Source organism: Rutidosis leptorrhynchoides, chromosome 10, assembly GCF_046630445.1.
Source record: "Rutidosis leptorrhynchoides isolate AG116_Rl617_1_P2 chromosome 10, CSIRO_AGI_Rlap_v1, whole genome shotgun sequence".
Taxonomy (NCBI): domain Eukaryota; kingdom Viridiplantae; phylum Streptophyta; class Magnoliopsida; order Asterales; family Asteraceae; genus Rutidosis; species Rutidosis leptorrhynchoides.
In genome coordinates this window covers 319,115,571-319,134,593 of record NC_092342.1, presented here as the reverse complement: position 1 = coordinate 319,134,593, position 19,023 = coordinate 319,115,571, and the positions used below count along the sequence as shown (strand labels likewise).

The 19,023-nt window shown below is 35.8% G+C and overlaps 4 protein-coding genes across 4 annotated transcripts; 1 reads left to right on the top strand and 3 right to left on the bottom strand.

Annotated features, from left to right (window-relative positions):
* Nucleotides 1-436: 436 nt before the first annotated feature.
* On the bottom strand, nt 437-1,978 carry LOC139871278 (uncharacterized). Its single transcript, XM_071859008.1, has 2 exons — nt 1,115-1,978; nt 437-1,000 (listed from the first exon to the last, which is right to left on the bottom strand). The coding sequence occupies exons 1-2, from the start codon at nt 1,976-1,978 to the stop codon at nt 437-439; spliced, it is 1,428 nt and encodes a 475-aa protein (XP_071715109.1).
* A 7,244-nt stretch (nt 1,979-9,222) lies between these two features.
* Nucleotides 9,223-10,319, bottom strand: LOC139872860 (uncharacterized). The gene is made up of 2 exons (XM_071860791.1): nt 9,838-10,319; nt 9,223-9,749 (listed from the first exon to the last, which is right to left on the bottom strand). The coding sequence occupies exons 1-2, from the start codon at nt 10,089-10,091 to the stop codon at nt 9,476-9,478; spliced, it is 528 nt and encodes a 175-aa protein (XP_071716892.1). The 5' UTR covers nt 10,092-10,319; the 3' UTR covers nt 9,223-9,475.
* A 2,131-nt stretch (nt 10,320-12,450) lies between these two features.
* On the bottom strand, nt 12,451-12,879 carry LOC139871277 (uncharacterized). The gene has a single exon (XM_071859007.1). It carries the CDS (start codon nt 12,877-12,879, stop codon nt 12,451-12,453), a length of 429 nt encoding a protein of 142 aa, XP_071715108.1.
* Nucleotides 12,880-13,318: 439 nt separating this feature from the next.
* LOC139871276 (uncharacterized) lies at nt 13,319-16,310 on the top strand. Its single transcript, XM_071859006.1, has 3 exons — nt 13,319-14,503; nt 14,960-15,108; nt 15,476-16,310. The coding sequence occupies exons 1-3, from the start codon at nt 13,319-13,321 to the stop codon at nt 16,308-16,310; spliced, it is 2,169 nt and encodes a 722-aa protein (XP_071715107.1).
* The last annotated feature ends 2,713 nt before the right edge of the window (nt 16,311-19,023 follow it).

Here is a 19,023-nt window from a genome sequence, read left to right as displayed (position 1 = left end):
AGCGAGTTTTTCTACGGTTCCCCCAATTACTTTGACTACATTCCCATCGAACTCTCTAGACTCCTCAAGTGCACAAACAGGCCCATTCGGAACATAAACATTCTTCATTTTGTTATCACTAGATACATGTTCATTTGATTTTCTTATCGATGGCGGTCGATAGAGCCTACTCGTCTTCGGTGTTACCAAATGTTCATCCTTTTCACATTTAGAAACTTTTTCATCTACCTCAACAAATGTGGATACTGCCATCACAGTTTCTTTCATCGGTAATGAACAAGTGGTGCTAAATGATGAACTCAACTTGGTTTCAAGAACTTGACTCAGATTTTTCAATTTCCGCTCAAGATTTTGAATCGAATCTTGTTGACTCATCAAAATTTCTGCATTAGTTCTTATTTGAGATTCCATTAATTCACTTGACATACCCTCTTCACTAGATTTCCTTACCTCCTCTTTCGTTCACATCTGGTGCATACTTTTGAACATGTTCATGGTTAGTATCCAACAAAAAACAATCCTGGACATTTGGTGTATGTAATGAATTAAAAATATTAATCCGTGATCTCTTATTACCAAAAGAAATGTCCATAACCCCAGTTCTACAATTGATAAGAGCATCAATTGTGGCCAAAAATGGACGACCAAGAATGATCGTCGGTTGGGTCTCCCTAAAAGTGGTCTCAATGTCCATAACAATAAAATCTACCGGGTAATAAAAGTCTTTCACTTTCACAATCACATTTTCCAACATACCCCGTAGAGTTCTCATTGACTGATCTGTAAGTTGGACGAGAATATCAGTGTGTTTTAAAGTTCCCAACTCGTATCGGTCAACAAGGTTCGATGGAAGTATGTTAATACTAGCCCCTAAGTCCAACAAAGCCTTTTTGACATTAACATTACCCACCATAACCGAAATTAAAGGTGTCCCCGGGTCCTTCAACTTAGGTGGAAGTGAACCCGAAATTACAGCACTCACTTTTTCAGTTAATTTTACCTTTTTGGGCAATGATGCGTTGAGTTTACGCTTTTGAACACATAAATCTTTTAAAAACTTAGCATATTCAGGAATTTGTTTGATTGCATCAATAAGTGGAATATTTATTTTTACTTGTTTAAATATTTCCCACATATCATCCGTTTTCGGTCTCTTTTTCCTATAAGGGAATTGGTTTGGGGACTCTAAAGCCTCGGAGAATGGAATGGTATTAGTCTCCATGTCCGGTTCCCCAAACTTTTCAACTATCGGTTTTTCAACATTTAACCCAACCCCATCACCTTCTTTAACATCACTTCCCTCGTTTTCAACAATGTCATCATGCTCATTAAAAACGATAGGAGACTTACCTGAACCACGCTTAGTCTTTAATTTCCCGGTTGCCTCGACTTGGTTGTTATAAATCTTTCCACTTCGCAAAGTTCCTACCATGTTCACACCATGACCTTTACCATTTTCTTTGTGATTTGGATTTAAAACCGTGTAACTTGGAATGGTACCCGATTCTCTTATTCCCTTGCTTTTAGCCACATTACTAATTTCTTTAGCCAACGCACCAATAGATTTATTTTGAACCTCCACTATCTTTCGCATCTCTAAAATATACGCATCCATCTTTGCATCCGAGCTCGATGGTTGATTTGGTGGAGCATTGCTTTGGTTTTGATCTTGGTTTTGGTAATGGTTTTGGTAATGGTTTTGGTAATGGTTTTGTTGTTGGTTTGGTGTATTCAATGTGTTGTTGTTGTTCCAACTGAAGTTTGGATGATTCCTCCACCCTGGGTTGTAGGTGTTAGAATATGGATCATATTTCCGACCTTGAACCTCGTTCACTTTCTTTTCCATTATTGGTGGGTTCCATTTCTTACATCCATTTGCATAATGTGAAGCATCCCCGCATAGTGAACACACTTCTTGAACCTGCACATAATTAAAACTACCACCCTGCTTCGGGTTGTTAAACATTGGCATTAACATCTTTATCTCGTCTAATTCCTTTTCTAAATTTCTAGATGACCCTACTGAAGTGGACACTTGGTTAACTTGGGAAGAATTGTAAGTTTTTCGTTTAACCGAAGCTTTGGTTTTTGAACCCTTGCTCAATTGCTCAAAAAATGCTCACTCATCCTCACTACTTCGAGTCATAAACACACCACCACTAGCCGCTAATAGAAATTGTTTATTTTGAGAATCTAGACTATCATAAAAGACTTTGACTAATTCCCATTTTGGTATTTCATGGTGTGGGCATTCCCTAAATAATTCCTTGAGACGCTCGTACGCTTCATGGAAAAGTTCACCAGGCAGTTGCCTAAAAGATTTTATTTGCGTACGCATGTTTGAGGTCTTACTTATTGGGTAAAACTCCTCTAAAAACCGTTTTTTCATTTCCGCCCAAGTATTAATACTCCGGGTGGGTAAGGATAAAAACCAACGTTTTGCCTTATCTTTTAATGAGTAAGGAAATAAGCGAAGGCGTACCTCTTCGTCAGTGAATCCGTTTACCTGATTAGTAGCACAAATTTTGTTGAACTCAGTAATTTGTTCATATGGTTTCTCATTAGCCATACCTCGGTAGGTTGAAAAAATGGAGATAAGTTGAGGTCGGACCTCAAATCTACGATTGTTTCCCCCTTCTTGGGTGGGAAAAACAATGAGTGAATGATCCGCATAGTCACCCGGTTGGTAGTAGGTATCTACTCCTCTTGCATGTTCAGCCATTTCGGTTTGATGAACGAAAACTTCCTCCTCGACGTCGGAGTCTGATTTAGGAGAATTTGGTGGAACAATAGGATGTGACTCTGGTGGTGGTTGTGTTGATGCTGAAGCCACCGTCGAGCTTTTCGAAATCCTTTTAGCTTTTCGATTAGCTTTTGCAGATTTCTCGATTTTCGGGTTTAAAGGCTCAAGATTTTGATCTCCTGAACTCCGAGTTTGCATACACTAACCTGCACTTCAACAAAAACAAGAATACCGAGCGTAAAACTGACAAAACAAAATAAAAGAAAACAATATTTTTGAATTTTTTTATGGTTTTATGATTTTTATGGTTTTTTCTAATTTAACAAGAAAGCAAATAAAATAAGAGCTTGCAATCAAGCGCACACCTCCCCGGCAGCGGCGCCAAAATTTGATCGGTGTCGAAGGGCCGGTCAAAAATAGCCTAATTACTCTACTTTAGATAGGGTAAGCATAATTCGTTCCACGAAAAATAGTGGTTAATGGCAACCAATTTTAGGATGGGTTTGTTTGTTTAACTAAGAGCTACCAAGATTAATCAATTAAATTAAAGCTTAAAACTTAAACTGAAGTGCAATTGAAAATATTGAAATGTAAACAATGAGATTAAAAGTCTTTATCCTTTCACAATCCCAATCTAGCATGTATTCATTCAAACAAGTATTATGTTTACCAAGTATTGATCAAATCTCATAGATAAGATTTCTTAAGTTCATCAATTCTACTATCTTGGGATTGAACTTTGCAACCTAGACAATATGTCTTTATCCTTAATCTAATTAACACTAAGTTGGATCAAGAACACAATGTTAAATCACAATAATTCAACTTGCAATAACAAAATCATAGAACTTGCATTGATCAATAATTGATTGGTTTTACAATATCATAATTTAAAAGACATAAGTATTAAAACATCATAAACCACATAAACTTGAATGAAATAATACATGTTTAATTGTTCATGGAAAGGATGAAGATAAGAAAACTAGTCAAGCACGTTGGTGATGATGATCATGGTTGTTTCTTGAAGTTGCATGATGAACACCACTTGAATCCTAACTTGAATCCTTGATTGATGATGATTTGTGATGTGTTTTGGTGTGTTTTTGGCTCTCAAACTGATGGAAAAGGTATTCAATTGGTAGCCTAGGGTTTTCCTTATATAGGGATGAAGTAGGGTATTCCCCAAGCATGAAATCCCTCAAATCCGGCTCTAAATTCTATCCAAAAATACGTTCAGCCGCAATTTATGCTCACCAGCCGCAATTTACGCCCAGTCGCAAAAACCCAAGCGCCTCCTTATGCCCGTTTCTGACCTGAACAAACTTTTTATTTCGTGCCAGCCGTAATTTATGCTCACCAGCCGCAATTTGCGGCTGGGCACTTTTTTCGCGCCTTTTTCTCGTTTTAATCCTCGTTTTCGCGTTTCGTCTTGACTCGTTACCCATTATGAAAACCTTAAAAAATAGCCTTTTAAACCTCAAATGCACACATAAAGTTCATCCTTTAATATCAAACACAATCGGCATTTATGAACCGATCAATGATTGCAAACACAACACAAAACAATTAGCGCAAAATTAGTTCACTTATACCTAGGCACCAACCAATCCCGGTCCGACCCGAAATCCTACAAGTCACGCATAAAGCGCATACACAATAAAGTCTAAGTCTAGGCACCTATCTCAAGTCGCCTAAATCCCTTAGACCATGCTCTGATACCACTTTTAACGACCCAATCTGTTTCTGACTTGTACAAAAATTATACAACACCAAATTTCGTGGTAAACGACAACCGTCAACACAAAGACTTTCCGCCGCGTAAGTAAATAAAGTGTACATATTTTAACAACCACAAATCGAGTATTTGACCACCGAGCTCCATATGCTCACTTACACATCAAATATAAGTTTCGACCGACAAGTTTAATTACCAAACAAAAACCCGAGCATGGCGTTTGGGGTTAAACTACCCAAACCTAGGTCGAACTTCAAAAACAATACACTAGCATAACATTAAGGAGTCCGCTAATCCAAGCAAATACCCTTGCCTTTATCTACGCCGGAGCCTAAAAAGGTAAACAACGAGAGGGTAAGCAAAACGCTTAGTGAATGCAATAATTATACACATACATATAAAACCTACTTACTTGCAATCACTTACCCAATTACCTCATACACGCTAGCATTTTAATTAGCATACCGTCGTAAAGTATAATGCTAAATCTCCGATAATATAAGCTAGCACAATAATAGCATATAACACGAGTAATACAATATGCTACACTACATCACGTAAAACGTTGATGTTCTCAACATCCATTAATATTCAAGGTTTCAAGGCTAGCCCAACGAATGGTATCGTCAACATCGAACTTAATTCCCATCCGTCCCAATAAATGTGGTATCGTCAACATCGAACTTAAACCCACATATGAGGTATCGTCAACATCGAACTTAAACCCTCATCAAATGTCACTACAATAGTGGTATGGCTTCGTCAACATCGAACTTTAAATCCAAGCATGAGGTATCGTCAACATCGAACTTTAACCCTCATCAAAACAAACAATATACTCTAGGACATGGTATCGTCAAAATCAAACTTAAACCCATATCCCACAAGCAAATAAATCATATACATACATATATAATTATTCCACTCACCTTAAAGCCTTTCGTGAATGATAACTGAGCTTGCAACCTTCAATGTAACGTACCTATTACATTATGCATATAATCAATCACACAATCAAGTTGGTCAACCAACTCACTCACCATCCTAGTGTCATTTTGACCCATAGTGCAATTTCGACCCATTTGCACTCTTAATCATAATATTAGGTCAACTTTGCCAAAACCCTAACGCTAGCCAAATATGGTCTTAATACACTTTTTAACACAAGTTTATCGCATTTTCACACTCATTAAACAACTTAGGTCATCAAAGACTCATTTGACCCATTTCAAGGTTAACACACCCATTTGGGTCATCAACATACCCAAATAACACCCACTTACTAAATATCAAAGGGTGCTAGTGATTAACTAACCATTTAAGACTCATAAACACCAATTATCACTTTGAAACCCTAGGTTAGTCATTCTTGAGTGCTCATGACTCAAACTTACCCAAAATTTCCCAAATTACCAACAAATGGGTTTCAAGTTCAACACTAGCTCAAACCCTAACCCTTAATCTATCAAAATAAAGGAAATCAAGATTAAGACTTACCACCACAATCAAAACGTAGCTAGTGACTAGATGAACAACTTTAATACTCGCGTTTTGACCCGAATCAAGCTTCTTCCTCCTTAATTTGAGCTTTCTCTCTCTTAAATTGGGTTCTCTCTCTAAAATTGAAGTGGAGAGGATAAGGTGGGTGAAAGAGGAGTAAATGACCCTCCTAAACTGATCGTGTGGCCTTAAATTCGTCCTTCAAGTGAAAATACCAAAATGCTCCTCTTTATAATTAAATAAAGCAAAAGAACTTCCACCTGACGCTGGCCGCGCCGCGGCCCCCTGCTGAAACTGATACCGGCAGCCTTTTTATTATATTCATAATTATGTATCATTCGAACTTAGGTCTTACATAACTACTTGTTGTAAATATTACTCGTAACTACTTGTTGTAAACATTGTTAAGCTACTTGCTATAAACATTGTTTTATTGTCAATTGAGTTTTAACTTTGTAACTTCAGGTGGCTTCACATTAAATCAAATGTTGTTTTAATGATTCATTTATATTTATATTAAACTCCTACTGCAATATATTATATGTTGATAAATTATACAGTATCAGTTTTACCATTTAAAACAACTAATACTTCAATTATATTGTCTGGGGTATAATAGTTATTTTTATCATTCAGCATATTTGTTCAACACAATAAGTAAACATGATTATTTATTTCCAGATTTCTTTATACATTCATTCTATATCCATTTAAATTCATTCTGTCATCTTTATTCGTATGTGTCTTAATGAAGTAAATGGTAAACGGGCCTTAAGTTAATAATTACGAGGGTTAATTTTAGAGTATATATGTATCATCACTACTCATTTTATAAAAAAAATTGTGAGCCCATATCATTTGTAATTTGTGAAGAAAAAAAAAACCCCTTCCCAATAAAATCCCCAATTACTGTAACGGCCCCATTTCCCGCCAAATCTCAGTCAATTTCATCCGATTCAACAACCTAAATCTCAAAATACTGAAGAATTATGGATCGTTCTAGCAAAGATTTCACTCCATCAACATCTCCCACACCCAAATTTGATATTTACGGTACTTTCAATCTGTTCTGCTTTGTATCTGTATTCATATCAGTGTGTATATATATATGTGTGTATATATATCATTTTTCTTTCATTTGATTCATTTTACATAAAGTAATGCTCCGATTTCAGTTTTAGAATTTGGGTATTTGATTCTTGAAGTTTAATCATAAGTTTTGGCCTAAAGTTGCTATCTTTTATAAATCTTGATTATCGTTGATAGAAATTTTATACGAGATTTGTTTTTTCATGAAGGTAATGATGAAAATGAATTAAGTGAAGAATTGGATTTGAAGTTAAAGATTTTCAATAAGAAACGATCACCCGTTACTGATTTTAAGGATAGCGTGCGTAGAATGAAAACTTTCGCTGAAAGAAACGAAACCCTAGATTTTCAAGAACTACCCCGTATGTCGAAATCGTTTAGTTTTGATTCAGTTGCTTCAAGATTGTCCGTTAATGGTAGTAAAGATGTTGGTAAGAACAGTTTAGTTGCTGATTCGAATTCGCAGCCTTATGATCCCATCAACAATTACCTTTCCCCTAGGCCAAAGTTCTTGAGGTATAGCCCCGATAGGCATAATGAAATTATCGCTCGTCAAGAACACGTAACTAGGTTTATAAAAAGTCATTCTTTTGATTGCGGGGTTCTGTTTTCTAACGAAGAAGAAGAAGTGGAATCGAGTGTTGAGTGTTCTGTTGATGATTCGGGTGAAATAATTGATGAATCTGTTGATTATAGTGAAAACGAAGATAAACAGGAAGTTGAAGATCATGGTAATAATGATTTGGATGAAGAATTGTGTGATGATATTATGGATGATAACGGTTGGAGTTTGAATTTGTTCTGGCAATACTTGTTTGTATTGATTACTTTGATTTTAATCACATTGAGTATAGTGTTCATCAACATGCCAACTCATTCATCGGTTGACGAAACTTATGATTCGGTGATGTTAATGATGGGGAATTTGAGTAATAATGTGATTGATCGTGTTTACGATAATTGGGATAAGGGTATTGTTGTAACTAGTGGAGAATTGTATGAAATGCAACACGGTATTATCGAAGATGTTTGCAGGGATAAAGATGAAGAATTAGATTTTACAGAAATCGAAGATCATGATGAAACTGATGTGATTAGAGTTGCAGAAGATGAAGAAACAGAAGAGAAAGATATTGTTATTGTAACAGGTAAAGGGACTGAAACTGTCGAAAAAGAAACTTACAGTCATCTTAATGATGAACCAGAAGTAGTGGAGATGAACAACAATGGTCTGGATGAAAACAGGATTGAAGGGATAAAGACCTATGGTTATGTAACAAAATTGGCAAGTTTTGATACAAAAGTTGCAGGCTTTATTGGGATTTCAGTGCTAATTTTGGTGACTTTGAGTGTTGTATGCTATTCCACGATGATGAAAATATTGAAGAAAAAGGTTTCTAATGAAAGTTTTACCCCAAAAAGAAACCTAATTGCAGTATCTGATCAAGAGTGTAACTTTTCACAATCTTACGGAGACAATTACGTGTCGTTGACCCACAGCAATGCAAGTTCATTCAGTCGAACCGAATTTTCAAACTATGAAACGTCGACTGGAGATTCACCTTCTATCGGAAGCTTCACAGTCGAAAAGAAGATTATCAAGAAACCGGTAAGTTTTTACTTTTTACCACTTTTATAGGAGATATATAAACTTATGGTATTTTTGAACATTGAATATCGCTTTTAGATTCGAAAATGCTAATCGGTTTGATTTTGTTACAGAAAAGCAAAACACCAGAAGTGACAATATCTAAAGTGAGGCGATCAAGCAGAATACACAACCGATCATTCATATAATCTACAAGCAGCTTCAATGTCTCTAATTGATATTTCATTGTAATAAATAGTTTTTAAATAATAATCTGTTTCATGACATATAGTGTTACTTCTCATATCATGGTATATTGGTATAGATAGATATAAACAGGTTTTAACTGTATTCATCTTTATCATTTTGGTAGGTGTTTAATTTTACCCATTTGGGTTATATCATTCATTGACCCAATTACTTATGAATGGGTCCATTTGGGTTATACACAGAATCCAACCATAAAAGGAAACTGGTTAAAAGGATAGATAAGTTCTAAGCATCATCCCATGTGAATTGCAGAAAAAGATACCAAACAGCTTAAGAAATAAAAAGAATTGCACATGTATAATAATTTCCATATATATAACTGTGTCACTCTAAATGTACAAAAAAAATAATAAAATCTCTTTACAAGCATTCAATAAGATTATATGTATATTATATTATATTTTGCCTTAACTTCTCAACTCAACCTGATAAAAGCTTACTCCCCAAAAATTTCATGATTTCATACTCAACCTGCTAACCAAAACTCCCAAAAAGTAGTATATATTGCTGAGTTTGTGAGGTGGTTCTTGATCAATTTTAAATACAATTAGTGGTTGTTTTGTTGACCAAGAACAATACTTGATCTAGCAAAGCTTCTTTGTCTAAAAAAAGGTGAACCTTTTTTTGAAATGGTTGATTTAGGGAGGGTGTGTGATTTAAAGCTATCCAAACCACCTCCATAGCTTTTGCTGTTAGCTTTCATCTTCATCATCTTGTTGTATGGATTCTTTGTTTTTTTGGGAAGATCTTCTATGCTTTTTACACTTGCAAGAGATGTAAATGATTCTGATTTACCATGATAAAACATTGATAGCCCTCTCCTATAAACAGTTCAAGAAACAAAGTTTAATATACAATTAACAGTTTCTTGATTAATTAAGATAGAAAAAGTTAGGAAAAGGAGCTTACTTGATAGGTAACTGAGTCATCAAGTCTGATAAGTCAAGTAGAGAAGATCTAGTTGAACTTGAAGAGGAAGCATCATCTGTTGTGTCAAATGAACAACATGAAGAAATTGATGATGATGATGATGATGATGATCCATTTGAAATTGTTGATGTTTCTTCATTGGATTCTTGATTTGATTCTTTAATGAACTCCCATGTACCTTGATGCTTACTATCTTGAAAATTTTGTTTCTTGAATTCACTTAAATTTTCCATTATCTAAAGATAAGATGATAATTTGAAGAAACTAAGAAAAAAGTTTCAATTTTGATGGCTTTTTCTTGATGAATGGTTATGAATAAAAAGATGGTTTTATGGAATAATGCAATACCATTATGGGTTTGGAAGCTTTATTGAAGAGCATATATATCAGAAATGAGTGGACACGTGGCAGACACATGTTGGTAACATTGAATAGACTTTTACTAGTAGTACCTTACCAATTCTACCCACTTGCCCAACATTTCATTACTAGATATATATGAAATTTTCTAAGTATAATATAACTAAACAGATAAGATATATAATTATCCTAGGGGCATCCCTTTTCAATAATTCAATGTCCTTTTATCCTTTAATCCCGACATCATGAGCAAGTAAGACAATATTATGCAATGGGTCCTTAAATTTTATTTAAAATTGCATCTTTTGACTTAAATTTTTTTATGTGAATGACCCTGAAGTATGCATCTATTGCGCGATTAGTCTCTAAAACTAATGGACGTTAATTATATTCTGTTAAGTGTTCACATGTGCTCCTCACATAAGAGTTTGTGATTTTGATAGGATGAATGAAGATGATGAAGTTCGAGAAGTGAATAATGAAAGAATAACAATACCCATTATGTGAGACGCACATGGGGTAACTAACAGATTTGACCAATGTTCGTTAGTATCAAGTACCAACTACGCAACATGTGCAAATTTCAAGGCCATTCTTATATGTGCTCATTGTTGTACTGGTTTATTCATTGTTATATCGGTTTGGAGACATGTTGTGGATGATTTGGAAACATCGTAATGAAATAGTGTTTAAGATAACTCGATGAAAAAGTGGTCTATTTCAGTGGAAGATTGGAAAGGAAATTCAAGGAATCTCATTGCTAGCTGAAGGTGTATAAATTAGGGCCCATTGCTAGCTAAAGGTGTATTACATTAGGAATTAGAGTGGTTAATGTATTCTTAAAGGGTGATGATTCTAACACATCCTTTTTGATTCTCACACACTTATTTTAACCTTTTACTCTTCTAATAATACTCCATTTCTTTAAATTGGTGTGTGAGGATTAAAAAAGTGTGTGTGAGAATCATCCCCCATTCTTAAAAATAGAAGCAGTTGTATTATATATTCGAGTTTTTTTTTTTTTTTTTTTTTTTTTTTTTTGTCATGTCTAGCTTGTTCCTTTCAAGCTTTCATGGGTTTGTAAGCCCAATTGGGCTTATTAATACAAATAACATTTCTGAAAAAAATTAAACGGAGATAACTCGTTGCAAAAATATACTTTGTTTTATTTTCTTGAAAAAAATAAAAGGGAGATAACTCTTTTATATGCCTTACACATATAAGTAACATAGTTATTAATTGAATCAATGACATAAGGTCTTTGTAATTTCTCATCTAATAACTTGATAGGGTGTCATTTTAAAGATATGTTTGTCCTAAAAAAAATATTGGTTTGTATCTGGGTGTTCATTGTTGTACTATTGTATCTATTAGTATATGTAAGGGAGCTCCCATTGGTTGCCACTTCACCTCCGCCCACCCTGCCGCACAACTGGACGTTGATGGCAGCGCCGCGTCGAGCCCTCTGCCTAGCCCTCTGTCTTTCTATTCGTGCTCTTGTACGTCCTTCAGTGAAATATTTGTGGACGGAATAAATTGCTAGCATGACTTGTACATTTGGTTCCAAAAATTGTACCATACGATAATTAATTAATTTAGTGAGTTTAATTTATTTGAAGGAGTATGTCATGGTTGGTAGTGTTTATTTCTCGGGTTAGTCTTTGTGAGGAAGTGTTGATGTGGCGCTGATGTGTCACCTAATAGTGGAAGACTTGAGTGTCACCGTTAGGACCTCTCTAATAGGGTTGGATCAATTGTAGTCATAAAGACTGTTAAATCTTCTCAATTCAGATGGAGTAGGTTCTTATACATATGTAAAGCATATAGATCTTCAATTCTTTTTTAGCAAAGCTGAGATTTATTGAAAGCTCGCAAGATGCGAGCGGAAAAAATACAAGGACAATCATAGACCATGAAACATAACTAACAACTGCCTAAGCCAAATTAAGGCTTCAAACACTACAAATATTAAACAATGACCATGGAAAGATCAGTTCTTCAATCTTCAAAACTACCTTGAATCATCTTCGATCTATTAACAAGCCATAAATGCAATAACGCCTTGAGATAAACCATGATGTCTTCATTTGGAACCGACTGCAAGGACTCAGAAGGAGAAAAATGAGCTTGTTGCGCCATTTCAAAATCAACCATAGGAATATTAGTCTTGTTGCAAGAAATGCTTTACTAGCGTTGGACGACTCAAGCTGAAAATTTGCTGCACTCATGACATTATGAATCCCATTTAGGGTTGTAGCATTGATACACCACCAAGTTAGAATGCTTCCAAAGTGGTATTATATATCTACAGTTCAAGAAGATATGATCGATATCTTCCTTTCCTAATCGCAAAAGAGGCGTACATCTGACCCCCAAAGTTACTCCACGCTTCATCAGGCTCGATCGAGTGGCAAGCTTGTCAAGAGATAATCGCCACACAAATATATTGATTTTTGGGGATACAAGATAACAATACAACAAAATTAAAAGGCCTTTCTCTACCAAGTATTTCTTGTCGATTAACCTTGTCAGAAACTTCGCCTTAAAAGCACCCTTAACATTTAAATTCCATACCCATTCATCCTCATTCATAGAAAAAAGAGGAACAGAAAATAGCAATTCATTCAGCTTATTGAGCTCATCCAAAGCTCTACCTCTCATTGTGTTACATCAAACCCAATTTTCTATTAAGTCAGAGACCCTGTTACTTAACCTATCCGAAACAATAACAGTTTTATTACTTTAAAGCGCGAAGAGTCTTCGGAACATGTCTTTTAATGGTGAGGTCAGATTTGAAATCCAACCATTGTATCAGAAAGCAGTGTTAGAAATAAAAAGACAGCAAGATTAACTTTTACAAAAAGGGAAACATACCTTTATTTTTTCCATGATATTGTCATATAGCCGTTAGGCTATTCTCTGTATAAGTTTAGCTTTCATCTTCCAAATGTAAAAAAAAAAAAAAAAATTTAATACTCAAGCAAAATACAATTATAATTCTTATTTTAACATGGTATCAGAGCTTGTGTTGATGATCTAAATCATTCAATCACAGCAATTTAAATCATTTGCCTATTTTTTTTTCGTTTGAGTGGTTATCATGGCAGAACATGACAGCCAAACTCAACTCATTACAGAATTAACTAGCCAATTGGCTAGAATTCTCCAAACCAACAATGAAAATCAATCACAAAGGCATCCTGATTCTTTAAAAATCAGTGTTACCCTTAACAACTCAAATTATTCATTATGGTCTCGTATGATCAAGGTTGCCATCGGAGGTAAATCCGAGGCCCTCCTCAATCATTTAACCGAAGATCCACCATCAACCAACAACCAGAAGTGGAACCAGGAAGACTTGGTGGTATTTTCATGGATCATTCAAAATATAGAGCCACAAATTGCAAGCAATCTGACCCAGTTCCCTACAGCAAAAACCTTATGGAATGCCCTCATTACAACCTACAGTTCTGGTAAAGACAAACTCCAAACCTTTGATTTACATGTTAAAGCTAATAATATCAGGCAAGATGGTAAATCAACCGAAGAACTGTGGTTGAAATTGCAAGGAATCTGGGGTGAAATCGACACAAGGGATCCAAATCCCATGGAACATCCGAATGATATTGTCAAATATAACAACATCAGGTCAGAACAAAAACTTTTCCAGTTTTTAAATTCTTTAGATCATAAACATGACAATATCAAACGTGAGTTATTAAGAACCGATCCATTACCCACTGTCGAAGGAGCTTATGCTGCCATTCGAAAAGAAAATGCACACCAATTTATATTTAATAAAACGGATGCCTTTACCCAATCTGGCATAGCCACTGGTCTGGTAGCACCGGCATCAAAATCCAATGATTTCGACGGCCATGGTTTGCTATCAAGAAATCAACAGCGCCGGTCAGACTCCACGTCATCGTCCCGAGATAAAGACAACCTTGAATGTACAAAGTGTGGTATGAAACGACATACCAGAGAACAATGCTTCAAGGTTATTGGATACCCCGATTGGTGGGCTGATAAACACAGAAAGGGAAAAGCCTCGATGGTAACGACGGCCACAACCAAGGGAAAACAGGAGGATAACGAAACCGGCACCACCACTCAAGGTGGTTTCGGTTTATTCACAGCCGAGCCACCATCATCATCATCATCATCCGGTGAAGGTAACAGGGGATTGGGATTAGGGATTAAATCCCTAAAAATCATACCCGACAAATTGAATAAAGTGGGTGGGGATAAATATGTCGATGAGTATGATGGGTTAGGAGTGTCGGTCACGAACTCAACACCCACCACCGAATTTAATTCCCCAAATTGTTTTATTAACACAAATAGTCCCTGTAATAATATAGTTGGTAATAAACAAATAAAACCTTTTTTCAATAAAACTAAAGATTTTAAAATTAAAAATAACGTTTCGTCAATTAATATTGTTTCAAATAAAACAAAAAGTAATGAGTGGATTATCGATTGTGGTGCCACCGATACTATGACTTTTAATAAAAATGATATTATTATAAATACGAAACCAAACAAAACCAAAATTAAAACCGCTAATGACGGTATTATACAAGTCAAGGGCGGGGGAACAGTTGAAATCTCACCAAATTTAAATTTAAAAAACTGCCTTTATGTTCCCGATCTCTCCCATAAATTACTGTCTGTTAGTCACGTGACAAAAGAACTTAATTGTACCGTCTTATTACACCCTACATTCTGTATCTTACAGGACATCAGAACGGGGGAGATAGTTGGGCGTGGTACTGAACGGGATGGTCTATACTATGTGGATGAGGTCACTCAAGATTGTAGGATCATGCTAGCTCACGGGACTCCCGACAGACAAGCATGGTTGTGGCATAGACGTCTTGGTCATCCGTCTGCTGGATATTTACGCATTTTATTTCCTAATTTATTTTCTTCAAATAAAAGTATTGAGTGTGAAACTTGTATTTTGGCCAAAAGCCATCAAAACTCGTTTAAAACTAGTAATACAAAGACCGAACGTCCTTTTGCTTTAGTTCACTCCGATGTATGGGGACCCGCAAGGGTTAATAGGGGACACAATTTTCGATATTTTCTTTTATTTATTGATGATTGTACTCGTATGACTTGGACATATTTTTTAACTAACAAATCCGAAGTATTTGATAAATTTACTATATTTTTCAAACATGATTCAAACACAATTCCAAAGTAAAATACAAGTTTTAAGATCCGATAATGGTGGTGAATTTGTCAACAGTCAAATGCAACTCTTTTGTGAAGAAAGGGGTATTATTCATCAAACCACGTGTCCACACACACCTCAACAAAATGGGGTGGCTGAAAGAAAAAATCGTATTTTACTAGAAATAACCCGTGCTTTAATGATTGAATCTAATGTTCCAAGATCTTTTTGGCCTGAAGCTCTTGCCACTGCAACTTATCTTGTAAATAGACTCCCAACTAGAGCTTTAGAACTTAAGAACCCTCTTGAGGCCTTGACTAAATTTTATAAACCGCCATCTAATCTCACCCTAAGACCTCGAATATTTGGGTGCACGGTGTTTGTTCACATTCCTAAAATCGAACGAACCAAATTAGATGCGTGTGCTGAAAAATGTGTTTTTGTGGGATACGGGGTAAATCAAAAGGGGTATAGATGCTATAGTCCAAAAAGGAAACACATGTACACTACAATGAATTGTGATTTTTTGGAAACTGAATACTTCTATACCCAACACACAAGTCAGGGGGAGACAGACTTTGGTGACGCTGTGAGTTGGCTAGATATTCCATCATCTGAAGAAGTGACTCATCATACCACTCCACAAAGTCCTCCTCCAATCAATACTACGGTTAATGATCTTCCCGACCATACAGAGGTAAATACCGAATCTCCTGATATTACTAATCATGAAAATTTAGAGGAGATTTTACAGGAAAATAGCGATCAAGTATATCCTGAAAATGAAACACAACAACAAGAACCGGAACGATATGTTCTTCCTCCAAGAATCAACCGAGGAATTCCTCCCAGGAGATACTCTCCTGAGAGAACTGTATCAAAATCAAGATATCCAATGGCAAATATGTAGCGACCCCGACAAATCGTCAAGTGACGGCGTCGTCTACGTGGGTCCCATTACCTGGTCATAAGTCTTTATGACAACGTTTGACCAAAATATGTCGCCTTCATTTCAAAATAAAGATTGTTTCCAAAGTTTACAAGAATTGTTCAACCCAAAAGTTAAGTTACGAGGTTATAAGTACAAATGAAATCTAGGCGACACGGTTTAAAGTAAAGTCAAAAGACGCTCCATGAAATGCATGTATACTCGACATCCAATGCAAGTATCAAATAATGAGCGGAAGCATGTATCACATATCGTGCAAGACCTGAGAAAAACATAGAAATCTGTCAACGAAAACGTTGGTGAAATCATAGGTTTAAGTAAGTAAGTGAGTAAAAGTAAGTAAGTCGAACCACAAGGTTTGCAAAGTTGAAATAATAGTAACACATTCTAGAAGTTAATATTCACGAGCACCCAATTATCAAAACTTAACATTCCGTCCGTTGAATACCCCATCAATAGTGCTAGAACAAACACTGATTCTCGAAAATATATTTCATCCGTAAACGGTAGCGAACCGTCAAAGATGAGGGTTGTCAAACCCATATGGCCATATAACATAAGTTCTCGCTTACACCATCTGATGTAACTAATGATAATTGAATTGAGGATTTTTGTTCTAAACTCGTATGTAGAATGTTTGTTTTCCCGTTCTTGTGTTCACTTAGTTCAAAAGAAATGTTTATGTTTTCTCATCCCAAAAGTAAGTTCAAAAGAGTAAAAAGTGGGACTATGATCTCACCTTGTATGCACGAACCACAAAGTACTTCGACAAGTAAACGTGCAAGAAACAATGCTAGTCTTGACCTAAACAAATAGGTTGTATCAATAACGATAGTCACGAAGGGTCAAAGATGTTCAATTAGTCCTATGGCTCGTTACGACTCGATTAATATAGCACGTGGATCAATTTGTCAAGTTTCATGCATGACACAAGTAGTTAAGCATGTTAGAACGATTGTATAATCGTTTGGTTAAGTTTGACTAAAAGTCAAACTTGGTCAAAGTCAAAGTCAACGGGGTCGGGTCGGGTGTCCGACAATTTTCTCATGATGAGAAGTCATATACGAGCATAATAGTCAAGTTTCATGGTAAACGGGGTTATAGTAAAGCGGGAAACATTTTTGTGACATGAAAAACAAAGACAAATGAGCTGGGCAGTATGCGCGGCGCGCTATGGGTTGCGCGGCGCGCACCCAAGTGTAAATCCTGGTCAGAACTTAACCACGAAGGCAAACATCTGGGATTTCTAATTCTACGCGGCGCGCGGGTATATGCGCGGCGCGCAATACCTGGGAAACATGCAGTTTGCAGAAAAATGGTCCAAGTCACGAACCAAAATACAATTTAACACATCTCATGCACCGAAAACACTTAAAACGCATATCATATATCATTAGAAAGGTAATTTGACAAGGAGAATAACTAAACGCATTTACTCAATCAAAACCAAACAAACTCATATCAAAATCACCATTAATGCTCATCATTTATTACTCCAAGTTCATAAATGTCATATTATGATTCGGGAAATTAATGCACATGTGTAATACGCCGTTTTGAAGATAATCAAGCATACAATACAACTAAACGCAAACAAAACAACATGGCAATCATTCAATGCATCTAAGATTCATTTCAAGAACTATCAAACCCTAGTCAAACATCTCAAAATCAATAATCATGTCTTTGAAGTTTTCTTAATCATCCTCCACATCAAATTGAAGCTAATGATGCTAGTAACACATTTAATACATGAACTTTAACAATTAAACAACTTCTAATCATCCAAAATTAAAGATTTAGCAAGCAATTTTCATAATGAACAAGTTACACCAAATACAACAAATCGAGCATACAAATTACATACACGACATCACAATGAGCCATAGACACTAATTAACAACTTTATAAGTCAAGAACACGAATTTAAAGAAATCTAGTGTTTTAGAAATGTTACCCAAATGTGATGAATTTGGTACCAAATCGAAGAGGATGAAGAGAGGATCACGAATATATAATTTGTTTTGATTGAAGCTTGATCGATTGTAAGTAGATGATGATTCTTGATGATGAAGATTGAAAGAAAAGTTGAAAGTGTTAAAGGAAAAATGAAAATGAAATGAAAATAAATGAATGGAGGAGAAAGGGTGTTGACTAGTTGACCTAGTCACACCTTTGATCACTTGGCAAAAATGGTCCCTCTAGTTCGGGTGCGGGTGCGTGAATTAACCAAACGAATATTTAAAAAAAACGCTAGAGTAAACGGGTGTCGTTATAATTAAATAACGGAAGATATTATATATATATATATATAAAAAAAAGACGGTGTTAAAATAAATTTAACGGAAAAACGCGGGATGTTACATTATCCACACCTCAGAAGAAATTTCGTCCCGAAATTTAGTTGGAAGTAATAGCCGATGTCTCTTACTCGAGACCTAGTGTTGTAACTCTACGAATGATTGAAGGTACTTTCTTGGACATTCCACGAATCCGGATAGTCGGGGTGTTACGTAGTATCAAGGTTTGGTTTCACGACCCACAAGTTCAACCGGTTTCCTATGAAGAGAAGTTTGTCATCGATAGTTGAGGTATCTAACAGGATTGCACGTTCCTGTTCCGCAGGACACGTTTCTAAGTTTGTTACACGAAATATAGGGTAAACGGAAACTTA

Bases quoted from the DNA above. Each gene is read 5' to 3' on its own strand.
- LOC139872860 (XM_071860791.1), bottom strand. From the start codon at position 10,091: ATGGAAAATTTAAGTGAATTCAAGAAACAAAATTTTCAAGATAGTAAG. The intron at 9,750-9,837 runs GTAAGCTCCTTT...AACTGTTTATAG, and splicing joins ATGACTCAGTTACCTATCAA to GAGAGGGCTATCAATGTTTT.
- LOC139871277 (XM_071859007.1), bottom strand. From the start codon at position 12,879: ATGAGAGGTAGAGCTTTGGATGAGCTCAATAAGCTGAATGAATTGCTA.
- LOC139871276 (XM_071859006.1), top strand. From the start codon at position 13,319: ATGGCAGAACATGACAGCCAAACTCAACTCATTACAGAATTAACTAGC. The intron at 14,504-14,959 runs GTCACGAACTCA...TGTATCTTACAG, and splicing joins ATGATGGGTTAGGAGTGTCG to GACATCAGAACGGGGGAGAT. The intron at 15,109-15,475 runs GTCTGCTGGATA...ATTTGTCAACAG, and splicing joins CATAGACGTCTTGGTCATCC to TCAAATGCAACTCTTTTGTG.
- LOC139871278 (XM_071859008.1), bottom strand. From the start codon at position 1,978: ATGTTAATGCCAATGTTTAACAACCCGAAGCAGGGTGGTAGTTTTAAT. The intron at 1,001-1,114 runs GTAAAAATAAAT...TTGCCCAAAAAG, and splicing joins TGTGGGAAATATTTAAACAA to GTAAAATTAACTGAAAAAGT.